This window comes from Mytilus californianus, unplaced genomic scaffold (assembly GCF_021869535.1).
Source record: "Mytilus californianus isolate M0D057914Y unplaced genomic scaffold, xbMytCali1.0.p SCAF_7, whole genome shotgun sequence".
NCBI lineage: Eukaryota > Metazoa > Mollusca > Bivalvia > Mytilida > Mytilidae > Mytilus > Mytilus californianus.
In genome coordinates this window covers 29,128,777-29,151,744 of record NW_026262723.1, presented here as the reverse complement: position 1 = coordinate 29,151,744, position 22,968 = coordinate 29,128,777, and the positions used below count along the sequence as shown (strand labels likewise).

The 22,968-nt window shown below is 32.3% G+C and overlaps 1 protein-coding gene and 1 long non-coding RNA gene across 3 annotated transcripts in view; both read left to right on the top strand.

Annotated features, from left to right (window-relative positions):
* Positions 1 to 18,372, top strand: part of LOC127709661 (multiple epidermal growth factor-like domains protein 11) — a 33,261-nt gene extending 14,889 nt beyond the window's left edge. Inside the window, exons 7-14 of one of the 2 annotated variants that reach the window (XM_052215275.1) lie at positions 3,008 to 3,205; positions 5,016 to 5,150; positions 5,472 to 5,609; positions 7,503 to 7,646; positions 8,982 to 9,119; positions 9,528 to 9,668; positions 10,180 to 10,210; positions 15,824 to 18,372. In XM_052215275.1, the coding sequence (XP_052071235.1) occupies positions 3,008 to 3,205; positions 5,016 to 5,150; positions 5,472 to 5,609; positions 7,503 to 7,646; positions 8,982 to 9,119; positions 9,528 to 9,668; positions 10,180 to 10,210; positions 15,824 to 15,944 (1,046 nt within the window). In that variant the 3' untranslated portion in view covers positions 15,945 to 18,372. The remainder of the gene's footprint in view (positions 1 to 3,007; positions 3,206 to 5,015; positions 5,151 to 5,471; positions 5,610 to 7,502; positions 7,647 to 8,981; positions 9,120 to 9,527; positions 9,669 to 10,179; positions 10,211 to 15,823) is intronic. The other variant, XM_052215277.1, reaches the window with a different exon arrangement.
* Positions 18,373 to 20,844: 2,472 nt separating this feature from the next.
* On the top strand, positions 20,845 to 22,764 carry LOC127709685 (uncharacterized). The gene is made up of 3 exons (XR_007985709.1): positions 20,845 to 21,005; positions 21,906 to 22,138; positions 22,585 to 22,764. It is a non-coding gene; the product is annotated as an uncharacterized LOC127709685 (long non-coding RNA).
* Positions 22,765 to 22,968: the final 204 nt, after the last annotated feature.

Genomic DNA, 22,968 nt, shown 5'->3' with positions numbered 1-22,968 from the left:
ACTTAATCATATAACCGATACAAAATTACTGCACCAGAAGCCCATTTCGATGATAAATTCAGCGATGTTCGAGGTAAAACTTTCTAAAAATCCAAACATTATTAAAAAAAAATTGAAGAGTAAGTAAAAATAAAAAAAATAAAAAGAATTAAAGGGATAGTCTTAAATTTGCAATTAGATTATACAAGCCAAATGATATTCATCAAATTGTTGTAATTTTTAACAAATCTTATTCAATTAAACCTGCTAAATTAGTGCTCTGTTGAATAATGTATGTAAAACAGGGAAATGAACAAAGTTGCTGTTAATTCATAGAATTCTATTTTGAGAGCAGGTTTTCGTTGTGTCTAAGGTCAACAAACATCAGATGATTTATTCAAATTGCAACGTTTTCGTTAGTAAAAATCGCATAATTCCATTACTTCTGTTTGCATTTGAAATAAAAAATCAAATTAAAAGTAGCTGCATCAGATTTACCTGCTTGCAAAATTAAGGCAAAAGTTCGTTCCGATGTTAAAATTAAAAAAATCGATTAGGAAATTAATAGGATCAAGGTAACAAACAGAAACTGTGGCCATTGCGTGACCTCCAAAAGGAGCGCGATCGTGTATTTAAAAGGAGCCAACGTCTCATACTATGCATGCATCATCGGCTATGAAAATTCAAACGCTGTCCAAATGTCACAATCGTGAATAAAACGCAATACAGCACACGGAATAATCATATTCTCCAACTATATCGTTGCTGTATCAATGGTTAACGTCAATAATCATACAAACAATAAATGTCTATATCATTTGACTTTTTTTATTACTTTTACATTTTGAATCTTGGGTTGTCAGTTAACACATGTTTCTATATTGGGTATACAATACCACATACAAACAAAATATATGTTTCTTACGGTAAAGCAAATCATCTGTTGTTCATGCAGTATTTACACATTCCCTTATTCATTGGTTAAAACAATATCCCGAAGTAATTTTATTAGATGACAATAACCAAGATCATTACGTATTTATTTGATGATAGCAGATAAGCGGAAAATATCGATTGGATTATTCGGATTAATAGTAGATGATAAAAACACACAAAAGACAACTACGTTCAGAGATGTTGATTATGTTTACGTTTGTAACGTAGAAATCACAAAAAAAGATTAAATGTTATCCGTTTAAGTAAATTTTTCAGCCAAATTTTAGTTAAAGGGAGCTGACTTATCTGATTTTTTTCCCTATGGTAATATGTAATTTTTTTTCAGATGTGCAATGAGCACACAGGCTACTGACCCTTTCAAGGCTCCCAAATTTGTTGATGCTTTATTCCCTATTAATTTCAAAAATGTTGTTCCAGCAAACAATACCCGAAACACTGTTGTGATTTATGCAAAAATGATTATTTGGAATATCTAAATAGAGATCTTGGAATTCAACACTAACTTCGAATCCCACTGAAACCTTACATACATTACGAAAGATGAAATGTCCATTTCTTCTTTAGTAAACATCAAACAGGACTGCGAACAAAATTCCTAAGATCAGTCGTTTTACAGTGATATATGTCCTTCAGACATATTGTCATGACTGAGGTATGTCCAACCATTGTTGTCAATTAGATTCAAATTGCTTACAATTCAGACAAAAATCTTCAAAAGCAATCTTTACAACATTCCATGTAATGAAAAATCCTTTATTTGTCTACGCTTTACACTACTGTTTGGAATGTTTAATTGAAAGACCGAATATATCCTCTCATTGAATAAAGCTTTTCTAAACAAAAATGGAAACGTATATAGATATGATCTGTTTTAGGTCATAACACATTTAACTGTGAAAAAATCACACTGATCTTTATAAAACAAATACACCGAAGATAATAATTTCAAATACTTGAATTTTGTAATGACAACATATTTTGTTTTAGTTTGGTGGATTGATATGTCTCACCAGAGTTGGTATTCAAATGAGTACTACATGTACACGCATTATTGCTGTTCTGATTTTACTTAAATGAAACAGAATTTGAACATAGGGAACCATCCTAAAACAAAAAAGATAAAAGCGTCTTGCAAAAATCCGAAATTTTAATTTCAGATAATATATAAATGATATGTCACTCAATATTCTACGTTTCAGTGAGTTTTTCCATCTCATATATATCAAAGTGAACTAAATATAAAAAAATATTACCGACAATAGAAAGTCTGCTTTATATGTTGATATTTTCCCCGATACCGATTTCGCTCCTTTTGAAGTTTATGCAATTCCTTCAGTTTCCGTTAGTTATATTGATTTGTGTTTTCTAAATCGAATTATTAGATTTTGACATCGGAAAATACTGCTGCCTTTTTTGGAAAAACAAAATCAAGGTAACCCTTATTTCCTATCAATTACGTTCGAAACGACTCCTTGATTTCTATTCTATTACAGTGGAAAATGTTCCTTCATTGCGCTGTTATTAAGGATTACTCTTTAAAGCGTAACACTCCATTAAAAAACGAACCCCTTACTATGCACAATTTTACATAATCTACCACACAATCCTATCCAAACAGTTATAAGTCAATTTGGCTGTTGTTCTTGGTATATTAGTTACTGTTACATATGCAGGAATGTCCACTAACGGTACACCTTACGCATTCAAATTAAAGTTAAACAACGTCCAATTAAACAAAGAAATATACACAAATTGGAAAAATCGTTCTAAATATTTATGCAAACATTATAGTGTACGGGAATTAATTAGTCAGGACAAATCAGTCTGAAACAAATAATACTGAAAAATACTGAAAAATATTTTCTGAGACAGTACTGAAATATTATAGATGGGACGGTAAAACAAAAATAGAACTAAAATCCATACGAGCAGTAATAGTTTCCATATGCGTATAAAATCAGAAGTACACAAGTCACATAAAGTATAACAAAACCATTTTATTATACAGCTGTATTAATATGCCCGAATAACTATTTTTATTACCAAGTTGAAACCTTTATTTTTTTTTCAGAAAGTACTACACGGGAGGGAATTCATACTATTTATGCTTCAAATACAAGCACTTCTTGGAAATCTGGCACCATTTTATATAAGGAAACCTCTCTACCATCTGAGATCAATTTGCATGCTGTTTTCAGATACTTGACCTATGAGTCTTCAGTTGAAAGTTTTTTTTCGGAACTTGAAGTATGCGAGATTGGAATTGTTGGTAAGCTGTTCACATGTATTCAATTAAAAAAATGAGAAAATTATATGTTTCGATATTGCATTGATCTGCATGAAGTATAGTTTGCATTCGTAGTATTAAGACACAATTATAAACTGCTATTTTGTTATTGGTGTTTTAATAGAAATAAGGCATTATAATGTATACCGATATTGTAAAATAGAGGCGAAAGATACAAAAGGGACATTCAAACTAATAAAGCCAGAAATAATCCGACAATGCTTAGCAAAAAAAAAGAAGGAAAAATACCAACGACAATCAACGGTTTACCAAAACACAACATATAAAACATAAGACTGCGCAACACGAACCCCACCATTATCTGGAGTGATCGCAGGTGATCCGAAAGGATAAGAAGATCCTGCTCCACAGTGTGAACCTCGGTTGCATTACAAGTGAAAGCACTTTCCCTAGAAGGATGCATTAATTAAATATCAGCTAACGAGTTGTCCTTAAATGCGTATGCAGGTAGTACTATTCAATAATCTGCATTTTAATGACCCTTTGGTATAGTTCACCTCTCTTTTAATTCATTACTATAAGCATTGTTTTTGCACACTTCAACAGGTACAAATATGTATTGTACGACTGTAAGATTAAAAAACAAAGTAGAAATATTTAGTTTCGCTTACCATCAAATGTGTTTCATATTTTGATTATTAAATCAATATTCCAGTATACTTCAGCCCTTCGATGGTGTAAACTTCCCAAAAAAAAACATGTATGGTGTAATAGTGTATGGCATATGGTGCAATGGTAGAAGATGTATGGTCCTATGGTGTATGGTGTAAGGGGAATGGTGTAATGGTGTAACGTGCGATCGGAGTGAATGAATGGTGTACGACATTTAACATGTTTAACTGATTTGTAATTTTTTACATTAAGTTACAATAGTGTGATCAAAATTCGTTTTTAAAATAAATAAATAATTTTGTAGTCGCACGTTTTCTTTGAAATTAAATTGCATTATGGTGTAATGTGTAAGGTGTATGGTGCAAAGGTGTAACGTGTATGGTGTAATGGCACAGGGTGTATGATGTAATGGTGTATGGTGAATGGTGTAATGGTGTATGGTGTTAGTGGGAAGTTTACACCATCCAAGGACTGTATAACAAACGGTCAATAGACCATTTATAAGTTATACTTTGCTATTTATCAAATTACACACACATAATCATGATAATATTGTGTCGATCTCGAATGTTTGATTTGCAATTGATGCAATTCCCTACTGATAAAATCGCAACTAACCAATGGTTTATTATACAGTTGCATTTTTCAGTGGAATAGTATTTCTCCCTTTTTATTTGAAAATCAAACAGCTTGTATTTTTATTTTATGTGCATTGTTAAAAAATATGAGAGAAGCTGTTTACATGAATATCAGGTATATAGTTATCTTCAAGGAAATGCCTGTACCAAGTCAGGAATATGACAGTTGTTGTCCATTCGTTTGATGTGTTTGTGCTTTTGATTTTGCCATTTGATTAGGAAATTTCCGTTTTGAATTTTTCTCGGAGTTCTGTATTTTTGTGATTTAACTTTTTACACTGGAAAATGCATTTAGTGGAGCACATTCGATAGAGTTTTATATTCCATATAGATAAATACAAATACAAACACTCTTTTTTAATGTTTTGTTTTAATTACTCACCCCCATCAGTTAAGTTTCAAAATATAAAGAATGTTTATAACAGTTTGTGGGAACAAACGGTGTTACAAAAATAAAGTACTTCAATTAAAATGTAGTATCGTGATTACTTCGACAACCTTTTTATTTATTCTTGTTTCAGGTTGCCCTCCTTCATACTATGGTCCTGTCTGTAATCAATCGTGCTCAAAAACCTGTAATGGGCCATGTGACCTTGACACCGGAAAATGTATATTTGGTTGTTTAAATGGATGGCGTGGAGATAAGTGTGAACAAGGTATAAGGACTTTATTTTTGAAATGACAGTTTAATGGCCTCATGTCACAGATGATTAAAGTTGAAATGCAGATCATTGTTGTTACTTTGTTTTGAATTATATGCCATGTCCGTATTTACACCAAATTCATGTTAACATGCTACACCATTAGCTGTTCAAATGATGATACTGTACAAATTGCAAATTTACGTTATGCAGGAAAAGAATGAGGAAGGTTGTCGACAGCTGTTCATACACTTTTTAGTTTGAAACGATATTCATTTCTTGATAAATGCACCGTGTGTATTAATCAGTAACTATACACTTATAATGTTTTTTCAGCATGCAAAGCTGGTACATACGGCAAAGACTGTCTTGCGACATGTTCAACAAATTGTTTAAATCAACAATGCTATGGAGTGACTGGAGAATGCTTTGAAGGATGTAATGACGGATGGCAGGGGTTCGATTGCTCACAAAGTTAGTTGTGCTTCTTTTTTCATTATATAACAAACAATGATTCTTTGAGATAAATAGATAAACACTTCATTAACTCAAACTCACAAAGAAAAACTTGTCATTAGCGTTGAATAAAATCACTGTAAACGTGAAAATTTTCACTTTCTCACTTTTTCGCACAATGGTTGAATACATGTTTTTCAAATGACATATAAGTTTTTTGAACTTGCACAAGTAATTCACACTGGTGTTGTTTCAAAAAAGAGGCAAAGGGTTACAAAGTAGTATTCAAACACATTAATTGAAAACCAACTGACAATGGCTTTGCGAAAAGCAAAAAGTGCAAATCTAGCTCCACATTTAGCACCAGTGGTGTTAATAATTTAAGTACAAACCCGTTGATAAGTTGAATTCGGTAGTCAGTGTCGAGAAAAAGAGGATGGGATTGTGGAACCGACAAGTGGATCATATATGTCGACATATATGAAACAGATATTTCTTAACGTTTAACTAACACAATTTTCGACGGGAAGATTTCAACCTTACTACTTAAAACTCTTGGTGCAATATATTCCTTCTAAGCTGCATTTCTCTTTTAATAAAATTATGATGGGAAATCCAAGCTTCTGTCATATCAGAAAATTGTGGAAGATAAAAAATAAATAAATTTTGTCTACTCATCCGGACCACCTTCGATCATTTAAGTTGTTTTATGTTCGTGTAGCTCAGTCTCATTGTTTTTATGTAAGGTTATAGGTACTATTCATTTGTTTTGTTTTGTTTTCTTTTGAGCTAGGTTTTATCTGTTTTTTCAGAATTCTATTTAAGGAATTTTATCGTCATCTTTAAATTTGTTGTTTTTTTTTAATTTTACTTATCATTACAACTGTACATTGAAATGCCAACATAAAAAGTCGAAATCTTATTTGATCGAATGTTTTTATAATAATACATCTATATGAAACTACGTAAATGTGGTAAGCTTACCAATCAGATAACAGTTCACCAAAATTCAAATGAAGTGAATGTTAGCAATCATAGACAACCGAACGGTCTTTAACAATAAGAAAAACCAATATCGTATAAGGGTTTGAAAGACCCTAAAATGAAAAATTTGAATCAATTAAATTGAGAAAAAGATCCTTATCTATATCAAAACAATTCACGAAAAACAAATATGACAGACATGAACCAACTTCAACCATTGAAAAAACATGCTCCTTACTTGGGACAGGCACATACAGAATGTGACGGGGTATAATAGATATAAGAAGATGTAGTATGAGTGCCAATGAGACAACTCTCCGCATCCAAGTCACAATTTGTAAAAGTAAACCATTATAGGTCAAAGTGCGGTCTTCAACACGGAGTCCTGGCTCACTTCGAAAAGCAAGCTATGAAGGCACTGAAAATGACTAGTGTTAAACCATTCAAACAGGAAAACCAACGGTCTAATCTATATAAAAAAACGAGAAACGAGAAACACTAAGGAACCCTCAACAAACGACAACTACTGCAAATCAGGTTACTGACTAAGGACAGGTGCAAACAAATGCAGCGGGTTTAAACGTTTTAATAGGTAATAACCTTCACCCTTACCTGAAACAATAGTGTAACATCACAACATATAAAACCACTATAAAATATCAATTGAAATGGCTTAACTCAATCAAAAGACATATAAACACAATTGAACATACACTGAACAAATAAATTTAATCTCTGACACAATGTTAATACAAAATCAACATGTTTGTAAGCGCTCAACCCTCCCTTAATCTGTGATAGCGTTGTTAAAGTAAAAAGCACATCATAAGAACAAACTGTAAAAATCAGTTGAAAATGGCTTAACTCATCATATCAATACACGTATACTGTTCTGATTTACATGTTTCATTCCAACCTTTTTTTCAGGATGCCCTACTGGTCAATTTGGGAAAAATTGTTCCATGTTATGTAAGGGTTGTGTGTCTGGAATGTGTGATCCTAGTAATGGATTATGTAATATCACAACCGCTTGTAACCCTGGTTATATAAACGGGAAATACTGTGATACAAGTAGGTGAAGTATGGTTTAAGAGTTGTGCTCACAGATGTATCAGTATGTGACAAAGATAAAACTGTTAACCAAGCACATTACAACTAGACATTTATAAGGAAAAATTCATTAAGTTAATTAAACGATTTTTACAACTTCGATCAGCCGAATCATAACTCAGATATAACTTTTGAAAACTTAAACCTAACACGTATTACCAATAGACTGACAACTCGACTTCGGTTGTAATGCATAATACGGGTTTAACTTACAGTGAGGTGAGCGTTTTTTTTTTTGTTCATTGTCGAAAGCTTCACTGTATATTTAAGACGAAGAACAGCAAATAAAGCGCTGTTCTGCTTTAAGCATGTCTTTGTTGTTCATTTACTGATTGTCTATCATGGATGGATACCTTATATCGTTTTTTTTTCTATTAAACTAACGGAGTTAGAATTCTCGTGGTGTGTGAAGGTAGTAGAAAGTTTTCCCCCGTGTGTGAGATGTATGATCATTTGTATTTTTAAAGTTATGGTGTATTTATTCTTGAGATTTCTTCTCTTATGTGTGCTACTTTTGCAATTTTAAGCTAGTGTGTGTATTAAATCTTATTAAGACGCCTATTTTTGGGCCTCATTTCTGACTATGTTAATCAACTTCAATCAATTATGGTGAATGTGGTCTATATATCGTTATTTACACTGACCATAGTAGTTACCGGACTTTTTGATATACCAAATCAGGTACTCAATATCTTTAAAAAAGTAAATATATGCCATCGTCTTTAGATGAATTCATACATGTTTGTAATATTTTAAACGGTGTCCTGCAAGGATCACCAGTCTTGTAACATTCATTTGATATCTAAATTATCAAAATATATTCTTCATTATTCGAACTTTACACCTATGCGTATGAATTATTTTGTTTTAAATATGCAATACTTTCCAGTATGTTCTATTTGACCAGACCTGATCTATTGGTGTTACATTTTACAAAGTCTTTCGGATTTCAGTTTGCAAAAAAATGCGCTCAAAGACCCCCCCCCCCCCCCCCAAAAAAAAAACAAAACAAAACAAAACAAAACAAAAAACATAAAGCAGATGTGGTTTGTTAACTTGGTTTTCAGGTTAGATGTGTTCTTATTTTTAGGCGCATCAGGATCCCAGAAATCGCTTCACACGCATTAAACTATGCAAGGGTTTTTTTTTATTAACCCGACTTCATAAATTCAGTACGTTAAAAATAAATAAATATATTGAAGTTCTGCTTTACATGTTTATAGATAATGACATACATGCAATATAGGATGATTTATATGTGTATGCATTGTTTTTTATTGAAACCTTATTTTACAGCTTGTGCGGATGGATTTTACGGTAGAAACTGTCAACAGGTATGCTCACCACTTTGCTTACATCAACCTTGTGAACGCAGGAAAGGAGAATGCATTGGAGGATGCGTGCACGGATTACAAGGATTTAATTGTACACAAGGTCAGTCTTTATCTTTCCTTTGATTTTTCATCTTTTTATAATGTCGATGCTCCCTTTTTAGTATTTGTGTTTAATATAATTTTATAATTCTTGTTATTTTCAAGGTCATATCATAAGTGGTTGATGTTTTTTTTTTTTTTTTATTTTTCGCTGTTTGACAAAATATATTTTTTTGCTTATGCAAATACATTATTTTTAAGATTTGTTTTAACATAATATCTAAGACCTTTTCAGACAGAATGCTTAATTATCTATAGCTAGAATAAAATTTAACAGCTACTTAAACAGTACTTTTTGAATTCAACTGTATACCTATGACTTGGTTATGTGAAATTATAAATCTTATTTTTGTTGCACTTTTATAATTGAATTAAGAAAAGTCATATCTTTTTATTCTATTCAATATAGTTTCTGCAAATAAAGAAAACATTGCTTCCCCAGTAATGACACAAGTTGGTCTTTTCACTGGAGGTTTTCTGTTTGGTGCTCTGACCGCATCTCTTGTCTGTTATATAGTCACGAAAAAACGACAAGAACGAAACAAACAAGGTTAGGAATAGTGTATACAGATTTTGCTATATTCAAATGGTATAGACCAGTGGAAGGTGCAATAAGTGTTCAGTATAACATTTGATTTCAATGTATATGTGAACTGACATCAAAATCTTCAACTATTGATATTATTCTAAGTATGAAGAGATTTTATGATAGCTTTCGATTAAAAAGGCATATTTATGAGATACGCTAGGTACAATTTGATTAATAATAAGGACTCTGCTGTAAACCATAAGGTATCATACTTGAGGAGAGTGTACATTTTATCAATTCAAAATTAAGTGTTCGGTAATTTGTATGTATATACTGTTTCCATTCATATCAAGACATAAGACACACAAAGAAAAGTTAGATATTACTCTGGCTAAATACAACTTGAAAACTGTTTTGTAACCATGTTAAGTAGATTTGACATATGTGAGTAGTTTATCAAAAAAACTATGCAAATCATAATTACATTGTAAATCTTCAAAACAATCATTTTATATATATATTTTTTTTATAGGAAATGAGAATACAACCCCGGGAACACAGAGGTATATATATATGTCATTGATAATGTGAATATTCATGAATACATTTCTGATTTTTCCAGGCTCGGAAAAATTCTAATTTGTAATTGTAATGTCTTGTAATGCATTACCTTTACCTAAGTAATGCATGTGATTTGTAATGCCAGAACATTGGCATTACAGGTAATAGTAATGTAAATAAACTCATCATAGATAGCAGGATTGAAATTTTGTATTTGCGCCAGACGCGCTTTTCGTCTACAAAAGACTCATCAGTGACGCTCGAATCAAATAAAGTTAAAAAGACCAAATACAGTACGAAGTTGAAGAGCATTGAGGACCAAAAATTCCTAACAGGTTTGCCAAATACAGGTTAGGTAATCTATTCATGGGGTAGAAAAGCCTTAGTATTTCAAAAATTCAAAGTTTTGTAAAGAGTTAATTTATAATTATGACCATATCAATGATAATTCATGTCAACACAGATGTGCTGACTACTGGGCTGGTGATACCCTTGGGGAATAAAAACTCCACCAGCAGTGGGATCGACCCAGTGATTGTAAATAAACTCATCATAGATACCAGGACGGAAATTTTGTATTTGTGCCAGACGCGCATTTCGTCTACAAAAGACTCATTAGTGACGCTCGAATCAAAAAAAGTTAAAAAGGCCAAATAAAGTACAAGTTGAAGAGCATTGAGAACCAAAAATTCCAAAATTTTTTGCCAAATACAGCCAAGCTAATCTATTCCTGAAGTAGAAAAGCCTTAGTATTTCAAAAATTTAAAGTTTTGTAAACAGTTAATTTGTAATCATGACCATATCAATGATAATTCATGTCAACACAGAAGTGCTGACTACTGTGCTGGTGATACCCTCGGGGAATAAAAACTCCACCAGCAATGCATCGATCCAGTGTTTGTAAATAAACTCACCATAGATACCAGGATTGAACTTTTGTATTTGCATCAGACGCGCGTTTCGTCTACAAAAGACTCATCAGTGACGCTCGAATCAAAAAAAGTTAAAAAAGGCCAAATAAAGTACGAAGTTGAAGAGCATTGAGGACCAAAATTTCCGAAAAGTTTTGCCAAATACAGCTAAGGTATTCTATTCCTACAGTAGAAAAGCCTTAGTATTTCAAAAATTCAAAGTTTTGTAAACAGTTCATTTATAATTATGACCATATCAATGATAATTCATGTCAACACAGAAGTGCTGACTACTGTGCTGGTGATACCCTCGGGGAATAAAAACTCCACCAGCAATGCATCGACCCAGTGTTTGTAAATAAACTCACCATAGATACCAGGATTGAACTTTTGTATTTGCATCAGACGCGCGTTTCGTCTACAAAAGACTCATCAGTGACGCTCGAATCAAAAAAAGTTAAAAAAGGCCAAATAAAGTACGAAGTTGAAGAGCATTGAGGACCACAATTTCCCAAAAGTTTTGCCAAATACAGCTAAGGTATTCTATTCCTACAGTAGAAAAGCCTTAGTATTTCAAAAATTCAAAGTTTTGTAAACAGTTCATTATAATTATGACCATATCAATGATAATTCATGTCAACACAGAAGTGCTGACTACTGTGCTGGTGATACCCTCGGGGAATAAAAACTCCACCAGCAATGCATCGACCCAGTGTTTGTAAATAAACTCACCATAGATACCAGGATTGAACTTTTGTATTTGCATCAGACGCGCGTTTCGTCTACAAAAGACTCATCAGTGACGCTCGAATCAAAAAAAGTTAAAAAAGGCCAAATAAAGTACGAAGTTGAAGAGCATTGAGGACCAAAATTTCCGAAAAGTTTTGCCAAATACAGCTAAGGTATTCTATTCCTAAAGTAGAAAAGCCTTAGTATTTCAAAAATTCAAAGTTTTGCAAACAGTTCATTTATAATTATGACCATATCAATGATAATTCATGTCAACACAGAAGTGCTGACTACTGGACTGGTGATACCCTCGCTGAATAATAACTCCACCAGCAGTGGCATCGACCCAGTGGTTGTAAATAAACCTTTTTTTGTTATTTAATGTTTACTTATTCAGGGTTAAATCTGGTCTATATACCAGCTTTGATAAGTGTTTGGTATTACTTTAAATTTTCACTTCTTCGTACTATAAACATAAAAATTATTTATTTTGTAAAAATATTTCCTTTCTCCATTTGAACTGCACATGTATACCTAACAACAAAATTATTTTCATTTACCTGTGTTTAAAGTAATTGCAAATGGCTGATATTTTTGTTCAAGCATCTTGTTTTTCTTAAATTGTTTAACATTTCACAGCGGCATAACATGTTACTTTAATTATTCTTCCCTTAGTTTACTTATTTTTTATTTTGTATTGACATTGTATCATAGATCAAATTTATTTGTTCAGTATATGTTCACTGGTATTAATATGTCTTTTGATTGAGTTTAGCCAATTCAATTGATATGTTATAGTGTGTCTTTCTATGTTGTGATGTTACATTATTGCTTCAGATAAGGGTAAAGGTTTGGTACCATTAAAACGTTTAAACCCACTGCAATTGTTTGCACCTGTCCTAAGTCAGGAATCTGATGTTCGGTAGTTGTCGTTTGTTGATGTGGTTCATAAGTGTTTCTCGTTTCTTGTTTTTTATATAGATTAGACCGTTGGTTTTCCCGTTTGAATGGTTTTACACTAGTAATTTTTGGAGCCCTCTATAGCTTGCTGTTTGGTGTGAGCCAAGGCTCCGTGTTGAAGACCGTACTTTGACCTATAATGGTTTGCTTTTATAAATTTTGACTTGAATGGAGAGTTGTCCCATTGGCACTCATACCACATCCTCTTATATCTACTCATCATAGATACCAGGATTGAAATTTTGTACTTGCGTCAGACGCGCGTTTCGTCTACAAAAGACTCATCAGTGACGCTCGAATTAAACAAAGTTAAAAAGGCCAAATAAAGTACGAAGTTGAAGAGCATTGAGGACCACAAATTCCTAAAAGGTTGCCAAATACAGCTAAGGTAATCTATTCCTGAGGTATAAAGGCCTTAGTATTTCAAAAATTCAAAGTTTTGTAAACAGTTAATTTATAATTATGACCATATCAATGATAATTCATGTCAACACAGAAGTGCTGACTATTGGGCTGGTGATACCCTCGGGGAATAAAAACTCCAGCAGCAGTGACATCGACCCAGTGGTTGTAAATAAACTCATCATAGATACCAGGATTGAAATTTTGTATTTGCGCCAGACGCGCGTTTCGTCTACAAAAGATTCATCAGTGACGCTTGAATAATGCATAACATTGGCAAAAGGGCATGTAATCTATGCATTGCATTGCATTACATAGCATTATGTTTATCGGATACCAAAACATTTATTCTAATATTTAAAACAAATCTATTTTATAAACATACAAACATAAAATTATACATGTTATAGTCATTGGAAAACCTATGTATAGATATTTAAAGATAAAATAAATAAGTAGAATGATTGATAATTAAAACTTGTAAAAACCACTTATTAGTTTGTCTACAAATAAATTTCTTTCTTTTGACAAGTGAATGTATCATTTTAAAGTGCTTTGATAACATTGATATTAAGTTAACAAAATAATCTAAAAACATAATGCTTATGGTAGAAAGCATAAATCATGTTAATAGTATTGGAACTATTTTCTTCTAACAATATACTCGAAAAGTGAATCTTTAGCCTTGATTTGTTGTGGGTCATTTAGTTGATATTTATGTATGCAATCACGTTCCGGCATTGGTACCTGTGGCATGAAATAACGGATTTGTGTAATTAAATCTAAACATATAAAATTGGTATTTAAAAATTTCGAAATTATTTAAAATCAGGAAAGTGTTCTACCATGCTTATTCTGCTTTGTTTAAGATTTTTATTAGTTTGTTTTTCTATTTTTATTCAGATTTTCATTGTTTGCATTAGGATTTTGATATTTAAATTAATTTTGACTCGAGCATCTTATAAAAGACATTAAGTGTCGAAATGTCCATCTCGTACAGTTAAACAAATGTTATTGCTGCTACTCTGTCGAAACTGTTGTTGAATAGCTGTAAGCTATCTACAGTTTGCATTTTGTACCTTTAAGCCAGTACTTCGGTCACAATAGAATATTGTCAAAGGTTAACATCTTTAACATGTATGTAATTACGTTGCAGCACTGACCAATTAACATGCAGATTTTATACGTCTAGTATTTCAATTTTCCGTCCATAAATTTCAAAATCAGTTTCAATACCGAAATCTATTTCCCTTCATGCATAGATCTGATCTGATTATGGGTATTGATTTTATTTAGTTTAGTTCGTTTTTGGTTTGATCAGTTTTTCAATGTTTGTATTAGGTTGTGGATTTTCAAATGTTTCGGTCTCGAACATCACTGAAGAGACATCACATTGTATTTTCGAAATGCGCATTATATGTAGTTAAAATGGTGCCGTTAATGTTATTTCTACCGCTAGGTTGACATGTCTGTTGGTTGGCTGTTAGTCACCGAGGTCACAATAAAACAAATAGAAAGGTTAATATTCGCAACAGTCATGCAAATACGAATATTATTTAATTTGAATTTGCTGTATCACTTATAGCATTTCAAAATCAGTTTTGATTTAGAAATGTTTCTAGTTAAGACCTTACTTTTGGTCCTCTTAGGGTTTATAAGCTCGTCAATCTTTGTATTAGGTAACATATTTTCATGATTTTGGCCCCATGAATTAACAAAGAGACATTGAAAGAGAGACGAAAGATGTCAGAGAAACATTTTAACACATAGACAAACTGATAACGCCTTGGCAAAATATCAAAAATCGAAGAAAAGACAAACAACAGTCTACAGAACACAATATAGAAAACTAAAGAACTACCAACACGTTAACCGCACAAAAACGTAGTGAGATATCATATGCTATGTGATAATATGTTGATCCGGGAATTTTCCGATTGTAGCATTAGCGCAGAAGTTAGAAATTTGAAAATCATTTTAAATTAAGGAATGTATCTCTCGCCTGCATACATATTTGTAAGAGTTTTCTTTACATTGATTCATTTTTGGTTTCATCAGCCCTTCAGGGGCATTTGCATTAGGGTTGGGATTAGGATTTTCAAATACTGTGGCGCAGTGAAAATGTAACGGACAATGTCATTGCAAAGTTTTGATAATGCTTTTTCTGAAGAAAACTATTGAAGTGGTACATTGTTAAACACTTATTGTTCTCTTCTGAAGCATTCCATTTAAAACATGATTTAATTGATACATGGTAAACCCTGGGAAATATCATATAAATGAATCCATAAATAGAAGTAGCGCATCGTCCATCTGCGCGCAATTACTATGGAAATTAGAAATAGTGTTGAAGGAAACTATTAGAGTGACAAGAGACACAATCTAGTATGTGTTGGACAGAAGGAATATAGTGGTTGCTCGCTTTTCGTAAAACGGATAAGGGAATAATGCAGCTGTTTCCTATGTGACATTTGCTTCTCTGAACTATCTTGCATTCCTTCCTACATGTACTGGTGCATTCAAAGAGAAACTAAAGTAAAAATAAATGTTTATTCTAAGTATTAACAAATAAATTTCAAAATTAAATATTGATAAGTTAGTTATATTTTGTAGTCGTGAACAACAACATTATGAGGATGTAAGAATGGAAAATGTATCTACTTATGAGGAACTTACAAAAGATTCCATGTCCAATGAATATGACCAGATAAACACAGCATACGTCAATCACTAAGCAATAGATATATAGGAAAAACATATTAAAGTTTATATTGTTTGATACATATGTGATGAACAGGTAAAGTCAACACCATTTGTCAAAAACGAAGAAGAAATGACTACAAAAATGTACAACTAAATGCACCAACGGTTTTTCGCTTATTCTACCTAATTTAATTGTTGATGAATGGGTATTATAACGGTTGCTACATTAATGAATGGTTGTGTGTGTGACTGGGAGAGAGAGAGAGAGAAAGAAATTTGTTAAACTTGTTAAAAATGAAAACGAGGATTAAATTGCTACATCGTAGAACATTAGAGCAATACGACGAAGTTACTGATTGAAAACATATTTGTTAAATTTAAAGATTTGTATATTAGTCTGCATTCCTACAGGCACATTTAAAAAAGCAAGAAGATCAAAGAAGCTAGATAATTTAATTTCATTTTCAGATAAATTGATGATGGTCTGTCTATTAACAATTCAGACACTTTGGTTTGGGTCTCATAGATATAGCTTTCTGAACTGAAACTACTTAAACCACAGACAGATCTTCATCCGCCTCATTTTTAAAAATTCATCAACGTTGAAATTATCCTCACCTTGAATATGTTCAACTCAGACTGTGTACAACGTCATTGGTGTCTGAAAAAAATAAATCCGGAAAGTTTCTTTTTCAAAGAACGTCTCAGTATAAATCTCACAAATAATATGGGATGGTCTTAGAAGCTCGAGTTAGAGATTCTAGATTCTGCCGCTGTGTATTGTTTAATTACTTTTCCCTTTATTTGTTTCTGTCCGTTTATAGCCTTTTGGTCGCATGACACTTATTGTGTCTCGGTATTTGTTTTTCCGGCTTACGGGATTTTAGTTTTGGGCGTTTCGGACGCATGACATGTTTGTAATGTTGTTTTCATTTTGTGTACCCTCGAATTCATATTTTACTTTTATATTTTATATTTGTGCTTTTATTTGGAAAGCGTGTATATCAATATGTTTTAATATACTGTACTCTATCATATTTACTATCAACCGCAAAATTTGTTGTTTTTTAGCATCTTTGTTTGAACTAGATGCATGTTTGTTTGATTATTTAATTTTTTATATGTTGTATATCTATGATGTAGGTTAACAAAATTTTGCTGCTGGATTCCAATTAAAGTTCCATTAATCAATCAGATGTGCTTGGGTTTCTGGCACAATTTTATCTATATAACGGAACTATTAACAACGGTCATACAAGTGTTAGGTTTAGCTACGTATACAACTAGGTTTAAATAGTTGTTTAATATAGCCGAGTGTTTTGATTTTTTTTAGATTGTATGGACTTCCACTTTTTGAATTTACCTATGAGTTTGGTACTCAATGGCACTTTTAACTTGTAAAGTAATTTTTTGTTTAAATGACACTCTTACTGTTAACGTTTAAGTGATGTAAGATTAACTTATATATTCTCAGCAGAAATATATAACAAGAAAACATAGAACTAACTCTAATAATTATAACAGGTATAGGTTAGTTATGCAGATATAGACCAAACAAACATTTATCGTAAAATATTGGGTGTATTGTTAGAAGACTTCTTGTTAATCTAAAATAATTCTGTGAGCAACCATTGCATACAGAAAAAGACAACCCATTGAGTTTAACACTTAACATACTTTTAAGTACGTAGTACATATGTATATGTCAAAATTCAGTAATCGTTTGGACCTTACCGTAAAGTAATTAGAAAAACACACCAAGAAAGAAGAGTGAATTCCAACTCTCAACAACAGGTCCAGATAAGAATGTCATAATTCCCGATTTAGATAGGAAATATTTCAATTTATCTCGTTACCATTATTTTTGACATACTTAACATATTGTGTAAACCTAACAATTTTGCCAACGAAAGACAATTATTATATTTTAAACTGTATGCTGACTTCTGGGTGTCATTTAATTTTTTTTGTTTTTGTACATTTGCATTGACGACTCATTGGCATTTTTCCCAATCTATTTGTATTATTGTAAACATAATAATTTTCAATCAAACAACAGTGTGAAAACAAAGATGTAGATACAGAGACGAGAGAATAGAGAATCATAGTGCTTTACCAATATTTTTCATTTAGATGTGGTAACGGTAGATAGAAAGCGGAAAATTAGTGCAGAAAATGAAGTGGTCGACGTATGTCTTAATTGGATACATCAATACGACAGATTAAACTGCATACAAAGAATGATTCACTCTACAAATTGCAAATTGATGAAGATTAAATTTGACATAAATACCTAGGTGTTATGTATTGTTCCATGTTATGTATTCTGAAACGCATTCTATCAATATGTCAACCTGCTCTTTAATCAAAATATATTATGGAAATAGTCACGTGAAAGTTTTACTTATATTTGAAATACATCTACATAATGTTCACACTCGATTAAAGTTTTCAATCAATCTTTTTGCTAAAAACATGTTCTTCATCTAACCACTCATGTTTTTATCTGATAACAATTGAACAACATCAAAAGTTCAAAGTTCATTTTGTATTTAGCCTTATTGCTTTTCCTAATTACTATGTTACGCGCCTGCAAGTTAATATTGTACTGTTTATTAACAGGGTTGTACTCCCGACACAAAAACTCATTAATTATGATAATGAGGAATATTGACTGCATAGACACTATCTTTACTTGGAAACACTAAATTCGGAAATTACTAAGATCCTTTATTACAGCGAATCCCTGATTACTTGTAAAAATGCAAGATCAAATAAATACGATTGCTAAAAGTTGTGGAAGGAAAATCTCAGATGAAATTATAGATGAAATTATTCATTATTGTGAATCTGATCATGTCCGTTTTTTTCCATTGATAGAACTATCGCAATAATGTCTTAATTTATTGTATTAAACATTGATGTACGAAATTTAATCATCGATTAAAAAAAAAAATATAAAAGGAACATTCCGAATTCATCAGTCTAATAAAAGCATAATATATCAAGGCCAAAAGATAAAAACAACAAAAGAAAAAACACATTAAGACGTCCAACAACGAAGAAACACCAACAACACCACAAACTGGTGGTCAACTCAAGTAGTTCCACCGCCGTGTTGCTCTAACAAGTGAACACTCAAAGTAGTTGCTCTTTGTAATGTCACGCTCGAGAAGAAGATGATGATTGGACTGCGTTACGAAAATTGGGTCATATTCATAGACATATGTGATCGATATTAACAAAGTCAATTTTACCATAACGGCGTCCGTAACTCTATCACAAGGATAACATCAACTTTCCCAGTTTGAACCCTTGATGCAATAGCTTCCAAGGAATTATACTGTAACATCAAACTTGCATGCTCACATTAGCAGCTGAACGAGGAGACGAACCACTCTTATGCCTACATGTCTCCAGGATGTATGTCATAGTGTTTCCTTTTTTGATTTTCCCACCTTTTTATGGGTGCTTAAATGCATCACTTCATTCACAAATTTTAAAATATTCTATAATCAGTACTTAGTCACATTTATCATAAAACATATGTTTAAAATGTGAAGAAACAAAAAATACGAATTTCAGTGATCATTAAAATGACAAAATTTTGATCAAACACACCTATGTTATAAACAAATGATCGCTTGAATAGACAAAGTAAAGATATTAATGACCTGAAACTGGTGTAATTTACTAGGAAGATGTACAAATATAGTTACTTCTATAGTTATGTTATAGATAATGCATACTTTAAGGTTTTTCTTGTCGTAGAACACACCGAGGGGTGTCAGGATTGATCAAATGAAAGACCGACCGTAGGGAGGTCTTTCTTTGAGCAATTCTGACACCCCGAGGTGTGTTCTACGACAAGAAAAACCTAAAAATATGCATTATCTGACTTATATACCGTCGAAAAAAATTCTGTTTATTACAATTTTGCAGAAATTTCTATCCTATTTTACCGATCATTAAAGTGGGAGATTCTGCTCAAATTAGTTTGGTTATAACCACGCCTAACATTTAAATTATAATGTATATGCAAATAAGGTGAAAATAATTCACTAAAATAAAACTCACTAATTAAGATATAAAAGTGTGTAATCATTGTCCAGTTATATTAAAAGAAAATCCACATTACGACCATGGATAGTATAGATTTGTTAGAGTGGGACCCGATTTTTCTTACGCAAAGTTCGTATTCTCAAGTAAGTGAAGAAAAAGAAAGTGATATTCTAAGTTATTTTGATTTAAAACCAAGTGGTAATGATTTGGAAATAACTAGTATAAGTCATCAATTTAGACACGGTCAACCAGAGACAGCAAAATCCCTTCAAAACAAGATTGAGGAATCGGTGCCGAAAAATTCAGTCAAAAAATATAAATGGGGTTATAATGCTTTCAATAGTTGGCAAGCCGAGCGCCGTTTACGTCCGATATCAGATAATTTAGGAATTCCTTCGAATTGTTTGCAAAAGGATTTGGTACACATGGACAAAACAGAACTGTCGACTTCGTTACAATATTTCATTGCAGAGGCCAAAAAAAAAGACGGAGGTAAATATCCGTCCAACAGTATTTATGACCTGTTTTCCTCAATACAGGGATATTATCGTCATCAGAAATCATCTAGTATAAACTTCTTCATGGATCCCGAATTTCTTCGGGCTAGACAAGTGTTAGATGCTGTCATGAAAGAAAGGGCCACTGAAGGTCTCGGTGCAAATACGCGCAAGCAGGCTGATGTGATATCGGTAGATGAAGAAGCGTCATTATATGATAAGGGTATCCTTGGCGTGGATAATCCCCAACAACTTCTAGACACGTTGCTTTATTTGTGTGGTTTGCATTTTGCATTAAGGGGAGGCACTGAACACCGACAGCTCAGACTTAGTTCTAATCCGCAAATAACTGGTCCCTTTCAAGATAAGGATGCTAAATTAAGATACCTGTTGTACAAAGAGGATGTTTCAAAAGCTAACGCAGGTGGCCTTAAGCACAGAAAAGTTGTTCCAAAATGTGTCCGAGCATTTGAAAACCCAGAAAACAGAAATAGATGTATTGTTACAGTATTTGAAAAGTACAAGTCACTTTGGTAAGTAGCTTATTATTTATAAATAACTTTATAAAATGGGGGGGGGGGGGGGCTTATATTTAACGCGTTAACGCTTTTCAACACTTACAAAAAAAACGACTAATGGTATTCCTTGTACGTTAAAATGACAATAGAAGAGGGGCGAAAGATACCAGAGGGACATTCAAACTCATAGATCGAAAAAAAAAATGACAACGCCAGTGGTATCCCCTCCTCCAAATTTAAAAGATGAAGCCCTCTCTGTACCGATTTCCTTATAAAGGTAAAGAACATGAGAAAATATGAAAATTGAATGGTGTAAAGAATATACAAACAATGTATAAAACTTTAAAAAAAAAAAACCAAAGGCAGCAGAAAAATATGAAAATCGTCTAATGTACATGTAACACATCAAAACAAATCATGAACACAAAACAGACATCCAAAGGTTGAATTAAATTTTCCAATACAAATCCACAGGATTTAATACTGTTTTCTTTAATATATCTTCTCATTATGCTTCAATGAATATGATAAAATCTGAAATATTTGTTGATCTAATCTAACGTAATTTCCTTTTACAGCTAATTTCCTAATGCATGCAGGGTAAGACTTTGGTTAGCTTGCTTGTTTTGTTTGTATATTGACAATTGTAATTGGGATAACTTTCAATCAAATTTAAATATAATATATACTTGTTTAATAATGCCTGTTTATATTGTTTGCAGATGACAATCTTAAATACAATGCTTCAGCTTACGTTTATACAAACAAAGCAAGTAAGCCAGCCAAAGTTTTACTCCACAAGCATTAGGAAATTAGCTGTAATTTACCTATAATAATTAAAATCATCTTTAATTTACATTATTACATTATGTGTGTTTGAAGTAAAATTTTACAAAACGTTTTCTTTTATTTAAGTCCAACAAATGGCGGAAAGGATTGTTTTTACCTTACACCTTTAAAACATATCAAAGATGGACAATGGTATAGCAAAACTCCTATTGGACACAACACTTTACAAGGCACTGTGAAACGGTTGTGCACAAGTATTGGACTGACTGGAAAACGTACAAACCATAGCCTCCGAGCCTCAGCAGCAACACGTCTTTATAATGCTGGCATAGAAGAACAACGTGTGGCCGAAACAACAGGTAATATAATAGTAAAATGAAACATTATAATTTCTAGTCTTTTATTTTTAATATTCTTATTTAGAACACACAAAATGGCATGAAAAAAAAACAAACACGAAGGTATTCCTTGTCTGCATGACATTACCCAATAACTGTTCTTTTTCACAGTTTTTTTTTCAATTGCTTTAATAGAGAACTGATGATTGTAAGAAAAATGTATAATTATCTTTGTACAGAGACTTCAGGAAACTTATCATTAAGATAAATGATTGTATCTGTCACGATCACGATATTTTGGGTAATCAGATTTACCATAACTCGTCCGCTCGTCTGTTTGTCCGTCATGCTTCAGTTACTGCTAAAATTTTGAGTTTTATTCCTTTTATTGTGATGTTGAATATGCAGTTCAATAAAAATAAAAAGTGCTAACGTAAACGCAAAAATAATTAAGCTATGTATTGCAGGTCATCGTAGTAATGCAGTAAGAGTTTACAAAAGGACTTCTGCCGATCAACAAATAGAGGCATCGAACATCTTGTATGGATTAAGACCGTCAGATGGAAGTAAGAAGGCAAAACCATCAGCAGTTGCCGGTGCACCAGTTGGTAGTGCTTCGGTTGAATGTTCAACAGACGAGAGTGACAAAAAAAACTGTGACTTGCAACTTTTCTTTCAATTTTTCGTTATGATTAATTCATGTAAAATAAAATGAATAAAATCTGTTAACAAACAGTTAAAGTAGTTTTTCAATCAGGATAAAATAATGACCTGACACAGGTCATTATTTTATGCCTTGGAGCATATTTCATTGAAAAATGGTATCGTCCGGGTTGATTCTGAAAAAGAAT